Below are 21,263 nucleotides of genomic sequence, written 5' to 3' on the forward strand. Positions count from 1 at the left end.
ATAAAAGAGGAAACGGACCGAACGAGATTCCTTGTAAAACAATTTATAGTGTTTCATATTTTTATTTTCAGGTGGTTTAGGTTCATCAATCAAATGATTGTGACATTAACTTCGAATTTTAGTCACCACCACTTGATACATTTTAGGTAAGCGGTTAACAACTTTTAATTTTTCATTTCTACTTTAAAATTAACATTCGTGGACATTAATTGCCGCTGCAAAAATCTTTTTCTATAAATTTACTGATCCATTTTAATTGCTGCAACTAGGCAAGTGGTTGCTTTAATCCAGTTAAGGATTGTATGGACTATGGGGTGTATTCCTTTTTCTCGTTTTGGATGGTGGTCTGGCTTCAGAATTTAAAAGCTTAGGATTTAGGAATAGGATAAGAGTCATCATAGATTTTAGTTAGATTTTTTTTCAGTAATGTGTCATACGTGAGACATGGGTTGGAAAGGTCATAGTCCATGGAGAAATTACAGAAGCATAGACTCAATAAAAAATAAAAGTCAATCTGATTAATATATATATATAGAGTAAGTAATAGAATATAATCTAATAATTACAAGAATATGCTTTTTTGTCAGGGACACAAGTCATGATCCACGAAGCCGTTCTTGTTACATTCATAAATAATAATCCACAACATGATTCTAAAACATGTGTGGCACCCACAAAATTATTAAATCAACCATCCCATGTTAGTTAAAAAAAAAAAAAAATTCCTCTAGGGTTTCTTTCTCCCATATAATCTAAATTAAAATGATGCAGTTATGACCCATTACAAAATCTGAAGTAATATAACTACTCATGTAAAGATTTTGTGTTTAGGTAGTAAATACGTTGGAGCTTTTTCGACATAGAGTACATAAATGAACCGTCGTCGAATGGTTGTAATAATATGGCATATGATGATTGAAATGCTCCAACATAGCCGGACCATATTATTTATTTATTATAATGACGGGAGGAGTGAGACACTGAGCAGGGAGGGAGTAGATTACGTTGTTGTGGTCATAATGCTCTTTTTAATGTTTTGTGGAGGTAAAGGCAATAGGGGATGTCTCGGCAAAACATAATGTAATTTAATTGAAGATGAATGTTGACCACAGCATCACAAACTTTTCTGTCTCCAACGAAAGACGTAGATTTTTTTTTGAATACTGTTTATACAGGACTGTAGGTATTACAATTAATATTTACACACAGATTCTACAATTGGGACCTTCATCGTGGCATGTACTCCTCTGAAGCGCTGCCCAAATTCTTCAAAACCCTCTCAAATATTCGAGGGCTGTCCACTCTACTCACATTTCGTGAGGAATAGACTGGCTCCACTCAATTATGTGATAATTGAGGAAAGATTGTAAATAAGCCCCATAAATGCTTTTATGGAGGCTCGAACCCTTGCACTCATTATTCTAAGTGCAAGGACTCTCCCACTGGACCAAAGGCCCATTGGTAACGAAAGACGTAGATTGATTATGACGAAAAGACCCCACATCAAAATGACCTGTAATTTTCTCCATGCACAGCAATTCTTCTCTTCTTGCTACTAAAGAATTCAATGTTTCAGACCATCAAGTTTTAGAGTACACAATCAAACCAAATTGCTATGTGGAAATGTCCTAAATGATTTTTGGTATTGCACGCTACCTGTCCAGAAACCTCCTCACAGTTTCCTTGGAAACAGACACCTGTAAACCATTCATGTTGTTTGCATTTTGCAATTTGCAAAACGACAGAAGTTCAGAGGTCGAGGGCGAGCCGTGTTACATGGGCCACGGCCCGTGGGAATCCAAAGAAGCATCACTTTTCAGAATTAGTATTCAATTTTACACCTGCCACGAACATGATGATTAAAGAAATTCTCTGCCCACTTTTCTACAACTTTTGTTCATGCGGGCGGCATAACTTGCTCATGGTCATTGTCCTCCACGTTAATCCTCTCCCACACATTAATTTAATATTCTGAAAAACGAAACGAATAAATAATAAACAAACAAGAGAGATTTCTAAAAGTAATTTGACTGTCAGGATGCTATCCAACATCTCATTCTTAGAATAATGGCGGAACCCCGAGAACTTGTGTCTCCAACTCTCCATTTACTAAATTAAATATTATTTCTTTCGCTTTCTACCTCCGTGTGGGAAAATGGCCAAAACGCATCGGAAGAGGTGCATTTCCTTAACAAGCTGGACTAATTGAGGAGAGATAAAAAGAAATTGTAGCTTCACATGCAAACCCATACATAATTACATTAGCAAGCAATATTCACATGAAAAAAATTGATTTAACAATTACACTGGCTGGCACCTACCTTCCTCACTAAAAAGGATGGCCAAATGAGGTGGTGCCTATAACAAATTTGTGGCCAAATTATCTCTGAAAACTAAGGGAAGCCGATGCATTTCACAAAAAATTACCTTTTCTAGAGTTACAGTCAAACCAAACTAACTCTTCCGAGTCATTTCCTAATTCAAAGCACACACATTGCATGTCTGGTGGGGGTTGCCTAATGTCCCATTCCATTCTAAATCATGCATAAAAGGTCCTGGACGATTTCAGACATTGGTGGTCTGAATCCCGGCTCCCACTGCAAAGCAATTGATACAAGATGAATTATTGAGAAAGAAGAATCTGGTTTTATAAAAATAAAACTGTAGTTTGCATTTCAGAACTTGCTCCCTAATTTTTTTAGATGATAACAGAGGGAGTTGTTTCATTCTAAAAGCATTTTTTCATTTGTTTAAACCTTGGCAGAAAACTCCCTCAATGATACAAAGGCCCAGAGAATACCTCCCCAGAAGTAATTATTAGAAATTTATATTTTGCAGATAAACATAATACGCCAAATTTTATGAAGAGGGACTAAAGTAAAAACCTGTACACATCGGGATATTATATCTGCAAAGCGTGATAATGATTTGGCTAGATATGCTCCATCTAGAGACGGATCAACCATCCTTGATAGGGCATCAATATCATGAAGCCGAGGAATAGCCCATCTGACCAAAGATTGTTCCCCTCGAGGCCGTGACCTATAAATGTTTTTAAGAGAGAAAAAGAATCTTAGCTGCGACCAAGCATTTATAATATGTGTGATAGATCAATGCAGATGAATTTGTAACGTAAACATCTGATATGGACTTGCAGATCAACACGAGATCCTAACCTGTCATAGGGTTTCCGCCCTGTGAGAAGTTCCAACATTACAACTCCAAGGCTGTAGACATCACTCTGGCATGAATAACTTCCTGATTCAAATTCAGGAGCACCAGAACCATGAGCAGTGAGGAGGCCTTCAGACAACTGAAGACATATGCACCAATATCAGCCACAACTGATCAATAAATATAACAAAGCCAATGATACAGTTCATTTTGAAGAAACAATCTGCCAGTTCTGTCATTAGATGAGTTTGTTCTTTCCCATGTTCATTCAGTTGCAATCAATTGTATTGTGAATGAAAAAGACTAATTTTCCACATTTTTTCACAAGTTGTGCACTCCATCACTTAAAAGCAAAATTTAAGCGCAGTCTCAAACTCCATGGAAAACTTCTAATCACCATTAACTGATAGTAGTTTTATAGAACTTTAAACCAGCTGGATCTAACAATCCTACATCCAAATTACCTCATTTGTGGAGCCAGAGAATAATAGAGGAGCCAAACCACAGTCTGAAACACGCACTATAAGCTTCTCGTCAAGGAGGATATTTGAAGACTTGAAATTCCCATGCACAATTGGTGGCTCACAGACCTCTTGCAGATACCTTTACCACAATAGCAAATAGATGTCATTTTTTTATTTAGTGATAAGAATGAGGGAGGCAAATAGGTCACTTCCCGGCACAAGCATGCAAACAAGAAACAAGGAGGTATAGGTCAATCTACGGGACCTCGTAAGCCACCAGTAGTTGAGAGACACAAAGACAGACTCCATTTCTTAACCAAGGGAATATTTTAAAAGCTGAATCAATCTATGGGTATTCTACTTACTGCAGGGCCCTGGCAGCTCCAAGTGCCACCCTGATGCGAATATTCCATGAAAATTTTTTGTGCGCCTCTTCATCACTGTGAAGTAAATCATGAAGGGTACAATTTCCACCATAATCATAGACAAGCAAATGTTGTCCATGCTCATTACAGTAACCTATCAGCTCCACAATATTACCATGTCGAAGTCGAGAAATAGTTGACGCTAATTCAAGAAATTCCTCATCTGTCTGCCGCTGCGAAACTGTATTGCTTAGTTTCTTGACTGCAAGTAGCTAAAAATGAACCAACAAGTAATTAGTAGATGTCTGCATCTGAACAATCACATAGCAACCATAAGATAGAGAGTGGATAATGTCATATAAGGTACATAAAACAACCAAGCCTGAGGGCCAAATCAATTAAACAGCCAAATAGCAATCCTAGAAAATCATTTCATGTCAGTCAAATGAATTTGTACCTTGCCACCTGGAAGCTCAGCCTTATAAACACCGCCAAGCAATCCTTCTCCAATAAAATTGCCTTCAGAGAAGCTATTGGTATACTGCTGCAGTGATGCAATAGTAAAAACACTTACAGAAGAGGAGATCGCATTAGTAGAAGGAGAACTCCTTCTTGTCACTTCTGCAGGTGCAAGAGGTTTTACTGTGACCTTCTCAACAAGAGGTAAAGGCAAAGGAGGCAATGGTAACTGCAGCAACAGAAATTCACATCAGTGGCAAAATTTCCACACCAACATTTGTTTTATTCCTTCAACATACAGCAATTCTCATCACCATTATCACCTTTTCATCCTGTGGCCTTGGACTTGAGACCATTCTTCTACTATCTACTCCATGTCCATCTTGAGATTTCACAACTGGCCCTTTGGAGACTGATTACGATAGCACTTTTCAGAGGGGGGGAAAAAATGGGATTATGAAAGAGACAATAAACAGACAGATGTATAAAGCTACCTTCCTCAACTTGACCACTTGGTTGCAATGGAGAATTTTTGTAGTTTGGCTTCTCCCCAGGGCCTTTATATGTACCGGTATTCTTCTCAGCATCTCCATTCACTCTCCTGGTTTTGCAGTATCTCCACATAAAGAGAGAGCACCCTAATGCACAAAGTATTGCAGCCGCTGAAAGGGCAACCCAAATCACCCTCTTTGTTGTCCAAAACCTTTTTGCCTTTGCAGAGTTTGTCATTTCAAAAGCAGAAGGAGCATCTGCCTGATCCCCAGGTGCTTGAAAAGTTGGTGCCGGAGCTATGGATGGAGGTATCGCAGTTGGTGGCAGTGCAATAACAGTTGTATTGAAGGGATTTCCATCTTTTCTGCAAATTAGATACTACCATCAACTAAAGAAAGAATAAGAGTAAAAAAGACATTAAACCTAAAACACAAAATATAATGGATTATAAGAATGCAAATGGAATCATGCCTCATAACTCTACATATTGATATATACATAGACTGTAGCCAAAAAGATAGGCAAAACAAAGTACTGTACTCATTTTTTTCCCTAGATTTACCTGAAATTTGGAATACTCAGCAACTTCTCAGGTATAGGCCCAGAGAATAAATTGTTCTCAATGTTCCTATGTAAAGGAGACAACTAGTGAGCTGCTGAAGGCTGAGCAAATAATTTCCAATTGTCTATAACCAGATCTTTCAATACAAAATTTCTAAAATAGGAGTAACAAACTACGTCATTGAGGAGGATAGGAGGTTACAAATCAATTAGGTGAAGATCCTCTAGAACATTGAGGGTTCCAGAAAGCTTATTGTTCTGCAGGTGCCTGTAATCCAGAAAGTATAGATATGTATGCATGAATAACTTGACAATATTACAAATTCTTTATTTCACAAAGGTTATTACTGACAATGAGTAGAGAGATGACAAATTCCTCGTTGAGGGAGGCAGCTGACCAGTCAAATTGTTAGCTGATAGATCACTGCACCATATTATAAATATCACAAATCAAGAAACTAACAAAATAAATGTGAATGAACAGATGTGATTTCACAGAAATGCCTACAAATTTATCAAACCGGTAAACTGATGAAAGGCATCGGGTATTCCTCCATTCAAATGGTTATTGTTTAACGACCTGATGACAGTAAAGATAAAAGGAGAAACATATTATGACAAATAGATAACAAATTGATGATATGACCCCAAGATAAGTAAGTTTGTGTTAGACTTACAAGTCCAACAATTGTGTTAACCTGGACAATGACTCAGGGATGCTTCCAGTCAGCTGATTACCTGAAAGAGAACTAAAACAGAAGAAAGAAAATAAATGATTTGTTCAAAGATGAGTATGAGGAATAGAGTTCTGGCACAAGCCTACTGAATTCATGAAAACAAGGATGACTTAAGTTTGAGACATACAAATTCCTTACTGTAACTGGCAAGTTGGACGGAATACTCCCCCCAATATGATTATTGCTCAAATCTCTGATTCATAAAAATAGTACAAAAAAGCACATCAGCATTCTACATAGAAAAATTAAAAGTTTGTGTAAATTACAACAAGCACTAGATGATGCTGTGCCACTGTAACTTGATACTTCCATATCAAACTGGCACTCAGATCACATGAGACACATTTGCAGTCCCAGTTCACTGCCACAGGTGACATGCAAACATAAACATCATTCAATCAATCAGCCAAGTTTTCTGTTGCTCAAACAGACCAAAAGTTTTACTTTTAGTGGGAACATTTTATAAGCAAGTTGTTGTCAACATTAATAAAGAAAGATAACTAATTTATTACGGTGCATAAATTCAAAACATTAAGAACGATGACATGATGCACAAGACCTGTAGACTTACTAAAGTGGTACATACATATTTATGACTGATTCAAGGTCTCCCAAGGTATCAGCCAAAACTCCACCTAAATTCATGCCAGTGAGTCTTCTGCAAGTCCAACAAAACGAAGCTCATAAAAGCTGATGGCAAATGAGGTGGAAATATTAATAAACAAATGAAAAATTCTACATACATTTCGGTTACATTTGAGAAGACACAAAAGACACCTTGCCACGAATCTCCACAAGGATCTCCTCCAAAAGAAAGCCATTTTTCAAGAGGTGGAAAGTTCAGAGAAATATACAAGCTATTTAGAGCCATAACTGAGGAAAAAAAACAACACAAAATAAAAATGCGGACTCATATGCATGGCTTGTATCAAAAGAATTAGAGCAATTGATTACAAAACTTTGAAAATGTAAAGTTTTCCAGCATAATAAAGGAAGAATGCATAGGAAATGAACCAACTTTTCCTCATTTTCTTGCTCTTCTTTCCATAGAAATTAACAGACACTCATCAGCTTAGTTAAAAAAAAATGGAGGAAGAAGAAGAGCTAACCATCGCGAGGATCGGTTACCCCAGCACAAAAGGGCGCCGTTAAAACAGCCATCACCATCGTCAATCCAACACACATTCCATAAGTCACGTAGCCCATAATCACTGAATTCAACAAAGACCAGCTCTGAAACAACAGAAATGCTACAAAGCTTTCTATTCCTTTCTGGTTTGTTGTCCCAGAAACCAAACACCAAGCCACGACCCACCAGTGAAGCAGCGAAGAGAAGAGTGTGTTGTTTTTATGAAAAAGAAAAAAGAAAAAAGAAAAAAGAGAGAGAGAGTTTAAAGAAGGCGAGATAAAGAGGAAACGAGATGGGTGAGGCGGTATAAATGGAGAGAGAGTTTAAAAGAGAAAGTGAATTAAAGTGAACCGGATATATAGCCTGAGGAAAACATTTTCCATATCTACTTTCAAATTTTGGGCTTTCAAAGATTTCAAATGAGATGAAAATTGTACACAGTTTCAGTTTCAGTTTCAGCAAGCGAGTGAGTGAGATTGATTTTGTTTTGTTTTCGACTCCAGCGTATCCCAGTACTACTGATATTACTGTCTAAAACACTTTCAAAGCGGGCCACTGCCAACGGCACTTTTGAAGTTTGGTCAAAGTGTTTTGTACTTATCTTCACCAAAGTTTATATATATTTATTTATTATTATACGGTTCTATTTCTTTTATTTTATTTATTTGTGAAGTAATTATGATTTTTTTCCCTTTTTTAATTAGAATTATCGTTTTTATTTTCCATAAACCCATGTTTCCTTTCTTCTTCTTCTTCTCCTCTCTTGGAAGAGATACATTATCACATAATTACGAAGACTAAAATAATTTGGTTGTGTAATCACCATGAGCGGGAAAAATTCAAGATCACCATTTCATATCATTGTTGATTGGAGCACCCAACCCACCAATAGAGGTCGATATAATATTATTTACATCTTTGCTTTGATCTCTAGCTCTACTTGGGTTTGTTTCCATAAACAGCTGTATCAAATTCAATACTTACAAGATTAACCAATACTGGCTCTATCTCTATTTGGATTTTCTTTATTTATTCATTTTATTATTATTTTTTTCTTCTGTAAGTTTGTCTAATCTTCTTTATTAATACTCTAACTAATCTTCCTCCGTCAAATAATTGAATGAACTATAAGAGAACAAGAGCAATTTTTTCTATTTCGAAAATGAGAATTAAATTAATTACTCGTTGCAGCAACGGAAAAAGAGATTAGTAACGACTGACTAGACACCAATCAGAAATAAATTTACTAATAAAGAAAGCTCAACTTCTCCAATATAATTAAGAAAGTTAAATTCATAATATATATTGACCAATAAACACAATTCCCTCAAACTATTTAATTACTAAGAAGATTCAACAAATGATTTAATGAGCTGCATCCTGCATGATGGGTGGTTGTGTTGTGTTGCTAGCCAATGTGTGCTTTTTTCTTTGTGTATAACAAAGCCACCTTACATAGCATATAATTATTGTTGTTGTTGTTGGTAATGGTACTATGGATCGGTTGGTGGCTCAATAATTGCCGAGAAATTTGCTGCGCCAATTTGTTACTCTCTACTGTTGTTAAAGTTCGTATAAAAATATAATAACATTTGCTAGCTATATAATGCGTGAAAATCACGCTTCACGATATGAATTATTACTTATTTAGGCCTACTCAATTGCTTTTGCCGCTAGAAATGTGTTAAGTGCTGCATTTTACCAGCCGAGGCCCAAAACTGTTCAAACCCAGTAACATTTCAATTTGCTCTTTTGGATTGGCCCATCTTTAGTTTCTAAATTTAAAATGACAACCGAAATCATGAATTTGGCCAGTTGAGAGTTGCGTGGATAATGAAATAAGTCATTTTTATTGTACAGATAACATAGCCTATTAATTTAAAAAAAGTTACTCAGTATTAGACAAATTATGTTGCGGGCCTTGTGGTTATTATGAGTTTGAAAGAAGAATGTATGCATTTGATTAATTTTTATTAGTAAATTCTTGTTTTATTTTATAATGACTAAAATAAACATATATTTAAATTATTTTTTATTTATACGTCAAAGTTTATATATATAAAAAAGATATAATTATTATTTAGTTAAAATATTAAAGTTATAATGAGAACTTTAGAAAAACATATTAACTTATTTAATAAGTTGCTTATAAAAATAACCCAACGTGTTTTAAAAGTTACTATCAAAATAAAATAAAATAAAATAAAAAAATCTATTGAATAAGCAACTTTTAAATAATCTAAGAAATACTATTTTTCTTAAAACTTGTGAAATAAGCTAATTTTGAACATCTTAACCGCAATATCAATCGAACTCTTAATACAAGATTCTAAATAAACGACGATAGTATGGTAGTAATACGACGCGCAACGCCAAAATGGGATGGTAAGTTTAATTATTAGCAAATAGGAATAGGAATAGATATGGCGAGACAATAATAATATCCAATAGAAGATTCCACATGTGTTCACTGCTTAATTTAATCCCAAACAAAACAAAACTTTTTTTTCCCCTCCCTTTTTGGTTGTTCTTTTTTAATGTTTAAACATCACATCATTACCATAACCATGATCATCCTTCAATCTTGTCGGGTAACATTTGATGGAGAAGATGGAATCAGTAGTTTTCCCTGATTCAATCTTTTTGCTACATGCTTTCATTTCTTCCCAATAAGTGGAATTATGCTGTGGCAACTTAGCATTAATTTTATCTCCATATATATTGAGATTCACATATATAAGATTCTTCCTGTTGAAATTTGTTGTATATGATGATTCGGTAGCTAATTAAGTTTAATATAATATTTCATCCCCTACTCTAAAGACTAACCTTAAAAGTGGACAACGTAAAACTCCCATAATCAATTCGTTACGATTAGATCAGCCTAAATTAATTAAGTCGTAAGTTACTGCTTTTTCGAGTTGAATTCGTCTGAGATTGTCCATTCAATGAGATTTCTTAATGGCTCCTCCTGTCATGAAACTGCAGTTAATCTCGATCCAAGTAGATGAATTTGATATTTTTGGACATGTTTACTCCTTGTTACTTGAATAATATAGTGGTACAAATACGTGTAAGTACTGCTAATAATTAATGCTACCAGAAACATTGCGTAACTTGAGCGTACAACATTTGACATAATCTCTTGTACTTGAGCCGATTTCAGGCGATTTATCACTACTAATTTCATGTCCTATTCATTTTTCCTTTTCCTTTTTCGTCCTTCAATCTTCGGGTAACAACTAACAACCACTGTAATACAACCAGTCTCTATTTCCGCCCATAAGCAAGCAATATTGGTCACACGCACAGACCCACTTTAGGAAGAGGAGTTGCTTGCATGACTCAAGTCTCTGGCTTAAGTCGAAAAGAAAAGAGGTTGATCGTTAACTATGGCATAATAGTTTTTATAAGGTCGAAGTAGTAGCCTAGACGCAAAGAGCGGTCTTAGTACTGAGTAAGGTGGGCAAAAAAGCTTCCGACTCGGTCCTCACGCGTGAGGGCTTAGGCAAAGGGCACAAGAAAAAAGTTCAGGATAGATACAGGCCCACTGTTTTAAAAAAATAAATTTATAAATTAGATTATTAAAATTGAAAAGTAATTTAAAAATAAAAAAGAAAACTTAAATTCTTAACTTATAAATCAATTATGATTCAAAAAAAGTTAAATTTATGATACTAAACTCTCTCTTTTGTGTTAATTAAATAAGAGAGCGTTTGAATTAGAGAATCTAATATCAAAAAAATTTAAAGTTATGAGCTTTTATTTACTTTATTTATCATTTTACTTTAAAATATTTATTTTTTATTTATTTATGATTATAATAATGTGTTGATCATTAGTTTACTTCAAATTTACAATAATTTTAAAAAAATTAAAAATAAATAAATAAAACTCAAGTCCAGCCCGAGCCCGAGTCCAAGCTCGCAATGGGCTCGACCCGCCCGGGCCCTCACACTAAACATGAAGTGGGCTCGAACCTGGTCTTGAAAAAGCATAGCCCAAACCCAATGTTTGTCATTCCTAGTATTGAGTACTCCTAACGAATGACTCTACAACATTTCATGATTGCCACCCATGGCTACGGTACCCTCCTGAGACACAGCTGTCTCTGACAATTTATGCTTTTTTAGCTCGCCCCCGCCACCACCGCTCCAGCCGCCACTAGTACCTAGTCACCAAACCACCAAACCAACCACTCATCGCTCCCAACAAAACAGACATTTCTCTGGTCAGTGTTTTTCTTTTGTTTTTATTTTATTTTATTTTCAATCTCCTATTTATTTTTATGTTTTGATTTTTTCTTCTTTTTTTTGGTTTAATTTCCTTTTCTTTATGGCGGTTGATTCTTGGGTATTTTTTATCCGCTTTTCTGATATCCTTTATGGTGGTTTACGGTGTCTAACTCAAAGCTTGGATCAAAATCGTGTCAATGTTTGAATCAAGAGGCACACCTATATTAATTGCAGTAATAGTGGTGCGTTGATATTCTGGTGACCTAATGCGAGGTACTGATGGCATGAGCTGAGGGCTCATCAAGAGGCTTGCTGGAAACAGAGGCAGATGTAGTGTAAGACTAGTGGGGGCTCAAGCCCCCACTGAAAAAAAAAAAAACTCATTTTTGTTTAAAAGAAAAATTAATAAATTTTTAAATAATTCCTGTCATATTATTAAATAGTCTAAGTTTTTCCAGTTTCTACAACTACAGCAGAGAGAACATTTTCAGCAATGAAATTTGTGAAGAATGAACTTCGGAATCGGATGGGAGATAAATGGATAAATAATAATTTGATTGTTCATGTAGAAAAAATGTATTTAACAGTATTGATAATGAATCTATTGCACAACATTTTCATAATATGAAATCGCGCAGAGAACAATTGTAATTATGTTATCAAAAAATTTATATATTCAAGTTTCAGTTTTTATATTTTGTTGTCATTTAATTTAGCCTCCAGTAAATTATTTTTCTAAATCCGCCACTAGCTGGAAATACTTTAGATGAGGTAGTTATCATTGTTGAGTTTTTGTGTTTTTTTTTTGGTTGTGTTTATAGTTAATATTAGAAAAGGTCTCATCTATGTTAGTTGAGATTTAGCGATTCATAAAATTCATTTTCGTTTTAAAACAATTTTAATAAGTGAAATTAATTTTCTCTTTTCAATTTGTAATTATACTTGTAGTTAAGAGCCGTCTTAACTTAAACTAGGGTCATAAATTTTATTCTAGTATTATAATTAAATTTAATGTAGTCATATTTTTATCAATCTGACATTATATTGTCTGCCGCTATTAGTTGTTAAAGAAAGGAATCCTTTCATGTTTAAAAAGAAAAAAGAAAAAAAAAGTAGCAGGGGACGGGACCAGGAGAGCTGGAGAGGTTCAGGTCCCCGGCCTGGAGTATAGGTCAAACCTAAGAAAGAGTCCAGTCAATAAATGTTTAAACTGTATGATAAAAGCTATGTTCACCGTTGGATCATCCATGCCCCACACACGTGTTTCATACTTACGGATCGGCCTTACTGAATAGACATCACATTTGTACTTGTACACGTGCCCACATGCACTGGTAAAGAAGAACATGCGCCGCTGATTACAATTATGCAAAGCCTAAAAGTTAAAACAAAATTATTGCCAACAAATCCACTGGAATCAGAGACTCCCGTTGCAAAAAATGTAATTAACATTGAGGCCTGGGCTGTAAAATTAATCTAATATTGGGGGTGGAAGACGTTCAAGTCCCAGAATTTTTAAATATTAACAGATTAGAATAAACGGATTTCAACTAACGAAATAGCACGTATTTTACAATCCTAACCCCACAGTGGTTACCTAATTACTATAACACTAATAAGTTAGTATTGTTCATTAAGGTAGTCATACAATTTACTGTTGAAAGTTGATTGCATTAATACAATATCTATTTGAATAGCCGCCACTTGAAAAACTACATCAAACAAATCCTTAGATCTCGATGCCTCCTCAACGACTTGCATAAATTAAACTTGTATATTTTATTATCCATAGTCGGATATTCCTTAATTTGTCATTAACAAATAAAAGATACTGGTGGAGTTACTGGATTATTCTAATTTAACGTTAGATGTGAAATCTATATAAATTATTTTGCTATAAGTCAACGCATATCCTGCGGTAAAATTACATGTATATCATTTTTACATAATGAGTAATAATAAAGGTGTTGATGTAAAATTCTGGTCGGTATAATTGCGATCAGGTATCTACGCCAAATACTTAAATTTATTTGTTGAGGTTACGACTCAACGCTAAAGTTCTTTCACTCGAGTAGATAACTTTGACTACAAACTTACTAAGTCGGATTACCTACGCTCATAATACTTAGTTAGGGGGAGAATTATTGAGAGAGAGAGAGAGTATATGAAAATCAAGTAAAAAGTTGGCTAACCCCTTTTACCTCTGTTCTCTATAGCTTTTATACCCAACCAGAATTATCGGCTTCCTCTCCCCCGTGATCATTGTTGGCTCGATAGTGCAATCGTGGGTGAATGAACAATGTGATTGCCATCGAGTGGGCTTCGTGCCCGAACTCTTTGGAGGTAACTCATGTGTTGATAACAATCGTTGAATGGGTTTTGTACCCGAGCTCTTTGGAGGTAACCACGTGTTGGTAACTATCGTTGAGTGGGTTTCGTATCCAACCTCTTTGGAGGAAGGCCACATGTTAAGATTTGACCAAGTTTTTAATCCTGCTCGATTATGGTCTCTCCTCGCACACACTCAGGTCAACTATACTCACGCAACCTACCTCACACATCGTTAGGTATGACTTTCCTCGAGGCGTTGCTTTAGGCCTAGGGAATCATGTTCTGCTCGCACGTTTCTGGTCACGATGTTATTCACCCCAAATAAACAGTAAATTTTTTTATACAAATTAATGTAATATAATTAAATTAGTTAAATTAAATAATTCTTTATTCATATAATTTATTTTTATTATTTTAAATTTTTATCCAACTAATACATTTATACTATAATTTTATATAAAATATTTTAGTAAATGAAATAACGAATCGGTCCGGTCCGTCTTTGAAATGGATGATATCACACACACACACACACACACACACACTTGTTTATATTAGAAAAGTGGTTGTTGTCTGTATTTACTCACTGTAGAGGATTTTTCATTAAATTCGATTCGTTAGACCACACAACTCTCCTCCTTCATTACACATACTTTTCCCACAAACATATCACTTGAACACAAACCCCCCTCCCCCAACAACCCGGCCTTGCTGTCTTTGTCTTGAAGTTTCAGCAAATCAATCTCCACCCATTCTCCGCCGTTCCCAGTGGCCACATTACATCACATAACAGACTACTCAAATGACAATGCCATTTATCTTCATCTTGAAGAATAATTATTACCCACCAACGGTGTAATCTCGCTCACATCACAAATATGGGGTGCTGTATCAGCACCAACAGTGGAGCCCCAGGCTTAGCCTCAAAGAAACACAAACACGGGAGATCTGATGAAGCTTCTTCACAGCTCAAGAAGGGTTTTAGCCACGAGAGTAGAGCTTCACCGCCACCGCCTGCTATTGATCAAGAAGAAACTGTCAAAGAAGTTCTCTCTGAAACCCGTAAACCAAAAACAAAGCCAAACCCATACCCAGTTTTCGCTGCTCATATGAAACAAGAGTTGCAGCAACAACAAGAACAAGAACAAGAACAAGAGAAAGAGGCCGAGATTAGTGATAGCCCCCGCAAAGTTGAAGCCTTTGCCAAGAATGCTCAAGATAAGCAGAACTTGAGCAGCAGCAATGAGGAGGAAATCATGTCTCAAGTGTCCGAGATTTGCAGCGTCAGCGTCAGCGAGAGCCTCTCAACGATGACTAATGTTACTGACATGAGAGACATTGAAGAGGGCGAGCAAGAAGTGAGGCAACGACCGAGAGTGATCACTAGATCTCCGGCAAAGCCGCCGCCGAGAAACGGCTTCAAAAGAGACCGGGTCGTCAACCAACCCCCCACTACGAGATCCGACCAATCACCCGCCAGGCGAATTGGCAGCGCGTCCCCAGTTCAGATTCATGACTCGGGTCGGGTCAAATGCCCCGGGAGAAGGGACCGGGGCGAATGCTCCGGAGGAAGGTCCAGGTCCCCAGCTACAACAACAAGATCATCCGCATCTCCTGCTTTCATGGGTCGGAGCCCATCGGCTAGGAGGACAAACCGGTCTCCGGGTCGGGCCAGTTCCGTACCGATTGAGAATGCTACTATTGGTACCACCGGCATTAATAATAATAATAACAACAGTTGCAGCAGCGGTACAGTGGAGGGCGGCAAGTGGGCAAGTCATAATAACAATGGTATTAATGATCATTGTAGTAGTACGAATGAGTCACTTGAAAACCCACTTGTATCCTTGGAATGTTTCATCTTCCTGTGAAAATTTAAACAGTAATCACTCTTGTCTACGGTGCTTTTGTTAAATGATCAAAATTTTTTTTTTTTTAATTTCTGCATTTTTGGATTTTCATAATTTATGTGAATGTTTAAGTCAAAAGGTCAATTTGTGGAAAGTGCATTGATGGGATTGGTCACTTTGGTACGCAAAGGTAAAGAAATTAAATTGAATTTCCTCTGCTTTTCCCTCTGCATCTGTAAAGTGAAAGTGAGCAGGGGCCAGTTGGGGGAGTGCCTTGTAGTATAAGGGAAAATATTGCATTTTTTTTTCTAAAATGAATAATAATTGCATGATAAATAAACTATATTGTTTTAATTTTGAAAGATTTGAAATCAGAGAATCCTGTACCACTTTGTATTTCGAGATTGTTATCTGCAGAGCTTTTTGTTCACTTTCATTACAAATTTACCAACATCAAACAGACAATCGAAAAGGGTTACTAGTAAGCAAAAGGGCTCGTGATTTCTAATGGCGGCAGTTCTCGTGACACTGTTAATAGGCTATAGCTGGCTTCCAATGATCCAAAATAGCTCAATAAAGTAAAAAAAAAAAAAAAAAGGAAAGCAAAATCTTCACTGCCTTTTTCTTTTGGGACACAAGTCATGAAGATAGTAAGTTCAAAATGGTCGTATAACAAAAAGCATTAATTTTGTACGAAAATCTTTTCTAGAAAACAGCTTCTAATCTTTTTTTCTTTTTTTTGGGTGGGGGGGACAGTAAATGTACTCGACTGCTTTTCAATTTCTAAAAACTGATTTATTTTAATTATAGTTTGGGAGCAAAGAAAACAAACTTTTGGAACGAGCCATTGAAATTTGGATGGAGGGAAACTCAATTTGTAGCCGTTGGCAATTAAGGAGGAGACAACATAGCGGTGGTCCTAATTTTTATAGTAATTAGCCGTTAGTGGATATTAACAAAAAGAAATAGATTTAATGGGCAACAAAGTATCGGTCATTTTGGACTGTTTCGTTTGGTCGTCTCTTTCAGCATGAACAAACAACTGTGGATTTTATCGTGATCAAATTAAGTTCCATGGACAAAATGAGGAATGTCTTGAATTTCAAAGTTCAAAATTTGAGGCCATGCTGCTGATGATAGATTATAAAGGTCACGAAACTTTCGCATTTTCAGTTTTCAACTTTTTGCATCGAGATTTCATTCTTTGGCATATTTGCGCCAGATAAGAAATTTGGTAGTGTAAAATTCAGACATTTAAATTTTGTTGCTGATGTTCATCATGAGAGAGAGCTTCCAAATGTGTTCTTGCTTTCTCGACTTTCATTCTCTTTGCAACAACTGTGCTTTAACACAACAACAATTACATCTGTAAGGTAGCAATGCAGCCATCTTTTAAGGATCAGCAGCACAATTGGAAAAACTTTTGGAAATGTAGACGCTGGAAATCAGGAATATATTGCTAGCTAGGTGAATCGGGCATTGGGGTAGAAAGATGCTTTGTCTGCTACACTAGTTGTGTTTCAGCTATGTCAAAGCTAGCTACCTACCCATTAAACTGATGAGATATATATACATGACATAAACAGAACAAAGGCTAAAATGATCGAAATAAAAAGGAAATGGCTTGTGTGTTGTTGCAAGTAATATGCCTGAATTTGTAATCTGGAAATAGTTTTTCATGTTGAGTCTTCTTGTATTGAGCTTCGGCTTGAATTGGAGCAAGACAGAGGATTGGGCAACGGGATATGTTGATTGTCTGGAAGTGAGATTCGCGTGGGTGGACAAGGCACCGGGGCTGGGTGAGCAATGAAGGTAGGGATATTGTCTCCAGGCATCAATACAGAAACACCATTCGCATATATAGTCATCTGCAGAAATTAACAAAAAATAGACTGCTTGAAACACTTATGTGTAATGCTAGAATGCTGTTGTTTAAACAACATCAGAAATTTACTTTTCTTCAAATCATAAATCACTTTCCAAATGCATAACAAGAAGTCATGACTGATCACATTGACAAACCAAAAGCAAATATTGATATTTTAAGGGCACAACATGTATCAGCCAATAAATTGAAATTAGGAAAACCATAAAAAGATAGACAATATGAAAACAGAACCTTGCTGGATGATTCACAAAAAATTATCGCAGCAAACAGCAGATGAATGAAAAGAGCAAGAAAAGTTGGATAACATCATGCCTGCAGGAAAAAGGAAATGATTTGCAAACATAGGGCTGGGAGAAAAGAAAAGATAATTTTTATTTGCCTATTTAGTATTCGCAGCTTCATAGATTGTGAACCTCATTTCTTGTTACCGTAGAATAATGGTCAGCAGAATTTGGTGTGCACAACTGGAACAAAGAACCTGTGAAATGGTGCACAGATGCTTTTTGGCCTTAATATAAAAACCAATCATCTACAGACACTGTAAATTGTGCGAGGCTATCATCAAAACTTCTCCTAAATAGTTGTGTCCCTGAGAGGCTAAAACCGAGGCTATCTAAACCAAGTTTATGGGCCAAAACTTTTATGAGGCAATCTAAGCTTTTATGAGCTTTGTTTTGTTACTATAAATAGTTGTGTCCCAGAGAGGCTAAAACTGAGGCAATCTAAACCAAGTTTTAGTAAGAACAGATGACTAGTACTTGAATAAGTGTGCAGTTTGGTCAATCGGACAACTCCAAAATGATTCAGCTTTGTATGACTAAAGATGAAAACAAGCATAAGTGAACAACACAGTCAAAAGGTCATGAACACTTTAAAGAATAGCAATTACAGATTGTCAATGTCATCAGAAAGCATTGGATCCAGAGGAAACTTCAGTAACAGTCAAACAGTCTAAGTTTGGTTGTCGGCTAGAGCATGGTAGTCTGAGCAATTGTTTGCTACTCCCACCTTTTACACTTTAGTGCACTGAGGTGCATTACATAATATGGTAATAATAAGGTAAATAGCCACGCCAATTGCCCTCAGTTCGCACTAACTTTTGCTATTTGTTAAATTTTCAAATTGCATTAGAGCAAATCACATCAACTGATTTGTTCATTTCCATGGGGGAACCAATCTCTTTGTCGAATAATGGTCAGCGGATGAGGTTAACTATTAAACTTCTAGCACCAGAACAACAATTTGGTGTCCCCCAATTGATAATCCCAAAAAACCTATAGGGACCATCATGTCCGAGTTGAGAGAGCACTTAACATGGGTCCTTAAGTACAATATTGCATTTAGTGTAGTGTGTGAAGGTGATTAAGACCCATTAACAGATGGCTTGTTGGCTCACATGGAAACCCTTAAAAGCTGACAGTGAGTGAGATCACATCTTATAGAATTATCAAACAAGAGATTTTCCCTAAAGTCTCCTCAGCTACAGTTAATGTTATACTAAACAGATGACTAGTTACCAATTAGCAATATATCAAAATTAATAAAGTTGATGAAACTTCCCTCTAGGCTTAAGACCCCACAGTGAAGTTATGCGTTCTATTAAAACAATAAGCTTGGTTTAGTAGGTGGGTCATGCTTTTTTTTAAAAGGTATGGCACATGGTAGACTGCTGGTGTGTTGCATACTTGCATCTAGCAGGACCCATCATAGGATACTCAAAATCAAAATTACCCAGAATTTATATGGTTAATTTCCCACCATAATGGCATGTCAGAAAAGCATATAAGCACATATCTATAATCCATAGGTTTGCTTTGCCAATGAAGATAGTTAGTTGCACAGCTAATCTAGAATATAAGAAGACAGACTTCCCCACAAAGAGAACTTGTCCCCCCGGACCCCAGGCACTTGGCATGAAATAACAACATAGTCATTGATGATGAGAATGATGGCCACCGCGTAAAAGTAGTGGGTCTAAACAAGAAGAAGTACAATTAATCCTAAGACTTATCGGTTTGACACCAACCATTCAACAGATAGCTTCTCAGGTAGGCCATTGCCCAATAATCATAACCATAAACTGCATCTTTTAAATGATGAAATTCTGAAATGCAAATGCTGATGAGAAACGAAAACATTTTGAGTTACCACAGTACCTAAAGAAAAATTAGCTGCTGACACTGGATTATCCTTTCATCCCCGAATAATTTTTTGAGAAAAAGAAAGAATCAAACAAAATAAGTTAATTCTCAGGTGCAATGAGAAGAAAAGCTTGTATTGTGCTGCATTGAAAATTTTGACATGGGAGAGACGCAGCAGATGGTTAGGATGGATCTTCAATCTCTGCTACAAACGGCAATTTCGGTGATGAAAAAGGACTAGACTTGAGGAAACAGGGAAAGCAAAAAAATAATCAGAGTAAAGGGGGAAATGTTAATGTCACAGAAAGAAAATTTCAGAGGACAACCAAAAGTATTGAACATTGATGAATACCAAATAATAAAATATGTTTGATGAATGCCTAAGAGCTAAGACCAATCCTTACCATTAACAAAACTATTCAGCTTTAAGATTAAGTGAAAATAATAAAAAAAATAACTGCTAAAAAAAACTGATAATCATAAAAGAGAACATTGAGCTACAAAACTTTGTCAGACAATAATCACCAATATCTGCAAAATCAAGATAACCAACCAAACTGTCAAAAGGAACATAGAAAGGAACTACACTTCCCTCAAAATTGACATCCAAGTAAAAGAGAAGTTCACTCTAAGCATCTTCTTCAAGAAAATGAAAGCACCCATCAACATTTCACTTTCACACGCAAAATGTGCAAATCCAAGCGCAACAAAAAGAGAGCACTAGGAAATAAATAACCACCAAAAAAAAGAAAAGAAAAATGCAGACACTTGTAGACTAAAAAATAAATTCTGAACACAACCCATAAATGAATCGCAAACGTAATGAGCTGTGACTTACTCTGGGAGATGGATAGCCAAGCTTGGGATTGAAACTCAACTGAGACTCAAGATCACCACGGGTCGGGCTACCACTTGGCGAAGTGGGTCGAAGAAATCTCTCGAAAATGGCCATGACCAAGAACATGGAAATGAGAATGGCGGTGGCAACAAAACCAAACGACACCGCATTGACAGAGTTGTCGAAGTGTTTCCAGTTATCTTCCCTTTGCACGTTGTTCAATGGAGCTCCTATTGGCGGCCACGCAGAAAAATGGTAGCTGCCTTCTAATCCTCCTCTCATTTTGAGTACTTCACTCTCACTCTCATTACATTACATTACATTACATTACGTGTGCTTTCTTTTCTTGTTCGTGGCAGTGCAAAGAGGGGGGAGAAAAAGGAAAAGAAAGAGAGAAAAAACGGAGGCCTGTTTCTGTAAATGATGATGTTGTTTTGTTTGCTGCTGTTAAAGTTGCAGCGGTACCTGAAGCTTTGCTTACACTACTATCAAGGCTTTGTGTGGGAGTATGCTTGGGAACTCTTGATTTATATATTGAGGCTTGTAAAAAGACAAACAGAGAGAGAAAGATAAAGAGAGATGTGGGCTTACAGGAAGGT

The 21,263-nt window shown here is 36.3% G+C and overlaps 3 protein-coding genes across 6 annotated transcripts; 1 reads left to right on the forward strand and 2 right to left on the reverse strand.

Annotated features, from left to right (window-relative positions):
* Nucleotides 1-2,184: 2,184 nt before the first annotated feature.
* LOC18052563 (protein STRUBBELIG-RECEPTOR FAMILY 3) lies at nucleotides 2,185-7,878 on the reverse strand. Of its 4 annotated transcripts, none has more exons than XM_024192032.1 (17): nucleotides 7,362-7,878; nucleotides 6,996-7,125; nucleotides 6,839-6,910; nucleotides 6,380-6,445; nucleotides 6,214-6,264; nucleotides 6,024-6,095; nucleotides 5,868-5,939; nucleotides 5,718-5,783; nucleotides 5,517-5,582; nucleotides 4,957-5,318; nucleotides 4,786-4,874; nucleotides 4,461-4,691; nucleotides 4,004-4,275; nucleotides 3,639-3,777; nucleotides 3,177-3,313; nucleotides 2,886-3,042; nucleotides 2,185-2,597 (listed from the first exon to the last, which is right to left on the reverse strand). In XM_024192032.1, exons 1-17 carry the CDS (start codon nucleotides 7,456-7,458, stop codon nucleotides 2,535-2,537), a joined length of 2,142 nt encoding a protein of 713 aa, XP_024047800.1. In that variant the 5' UTR covers nucleotides 7,459-7,878; the 3' UTR covers nucleotides 2,185-2,534. The 4 variants fall into 4 exon arrangements, with proteins under 4 accessions (XP_024047800.1, XP_006449268.1, XP_024047801.1 ...); XM_006449205.2 differs by having other exon boundaries at nucleotides 6,193-6,264; XM_024192033.1 differs by lacking the exon at nucleotides 6,839-6,910 and having other exon boundaries at nucleotides 6,193-6,264.
* A 6,657-nt stretch (nucleotides 7,879-14,535) lies between these two features.
* On the forward strand, nucleotides 14,536-15,840 carry LOC18052564 (probable serine/threonine-protein kinase tsuA). The gene has a single exon (XM_006449206.2). The coding sequence runs from the start codon at nucleotides 14,826-14,828 to the stop codon at nucleotides 15,816-15,818; it is 993 nt and encodes a 330-aa protein (XP_006449269.1). The 5' UTR covers nucleotides 14,536-14,825; the 3' UTR covers nucleotides 15,819-15,840.
* A 1,257-nt stretch (nucleotides 15,841-17,097) lies between these two features.
* Nucleotides 17,098-21,263, reverse strand: LOC18052565 (uncharacterized protein At5g65660). Its single transcript, XM_006449207.2, has 2 exons — nucleotides 20,665-21,263; nucleotides 17,098-17,665 (listed from the first exon to the last, which is right to left on the reverse strand). The coding sequence occupies exons 1-2, from the start codon at nucleotides 20,944-20,946 to the stop codon at nucleotides 17,474-17,476; spliced, it is 474 nt and encodes a 157-aa protein (XP_006449270.1). The 5' UTR covers nucleotides 20,947-21,263; the 3' UTR covers nucleotides 17,098-17,473.

Source organism: Citrus clementina, unplaced genomic scaffold, assembly GCF_000493195.1.
Source record: "Citrus clementina cultivar Clemenules unplaced genomic scaffold, Citrus_clementina_v1.0 scaffold_2, whole genome shotgun sequence".
NCBI classification, from domain to species: domain Eukaryota; kingdom Viridiplantae; phylum Streptophyta; class Magnoliopsida; order Sapindales; family Rutaceae; genus Citrus; species Citrus x clementina.

What these genes read in the sequence shown, in the direction of transcription:
- LOC18052563 (XM_006449205.2), bottom strand. Translation starts at nt 7,458, where the DNA reads ATGGGCTACGTGACTTATGGAATGTGTGTTGGATTGACGATGGTGATG. An exon ending in TTAACACAATTGTTGGACTT is followed by an intron (nt 6,096 to 6,192) that starts GTAAGTCTAACA and finishes TACTGTCATCAG; the next exon opens with GTCGTTAAACAATAACCATT. An exon ending in TCTCTGGCTCCACAAATGAG is followed by an intron (nt 3,314 to 3,638) that starts GTAATTTGGATG and finishes ATATGTCTTCAG; the next exon opens with TTGTCTGAAGGCCTCCTCAC.
- LOC18052565 (XM_006449207.2), bottom strand. Translation starts at nt 20,946, where the DNA reads ATGAGAGGAGGATTAGAAGGCAGCTACCATTTTTCTGCGTGGCCGCCA. An exon ending in TTGGCTATCCATCTCCCAGA is followed by an intron (nt 17,666 to 20,664) that starts GTAAGTCACAGC and finishes TAATTTCTGCAG; the next exon opens with ATGACTATATATGCGAATGG.
- LOC18052564 (XM_006449206.2), top strand. Translation starts at nt 14,826, where the DNA reads ATGGGGTGCTGTATCAGCACCAACAGTGGAGCCCCAGGCTTAGCCTCA.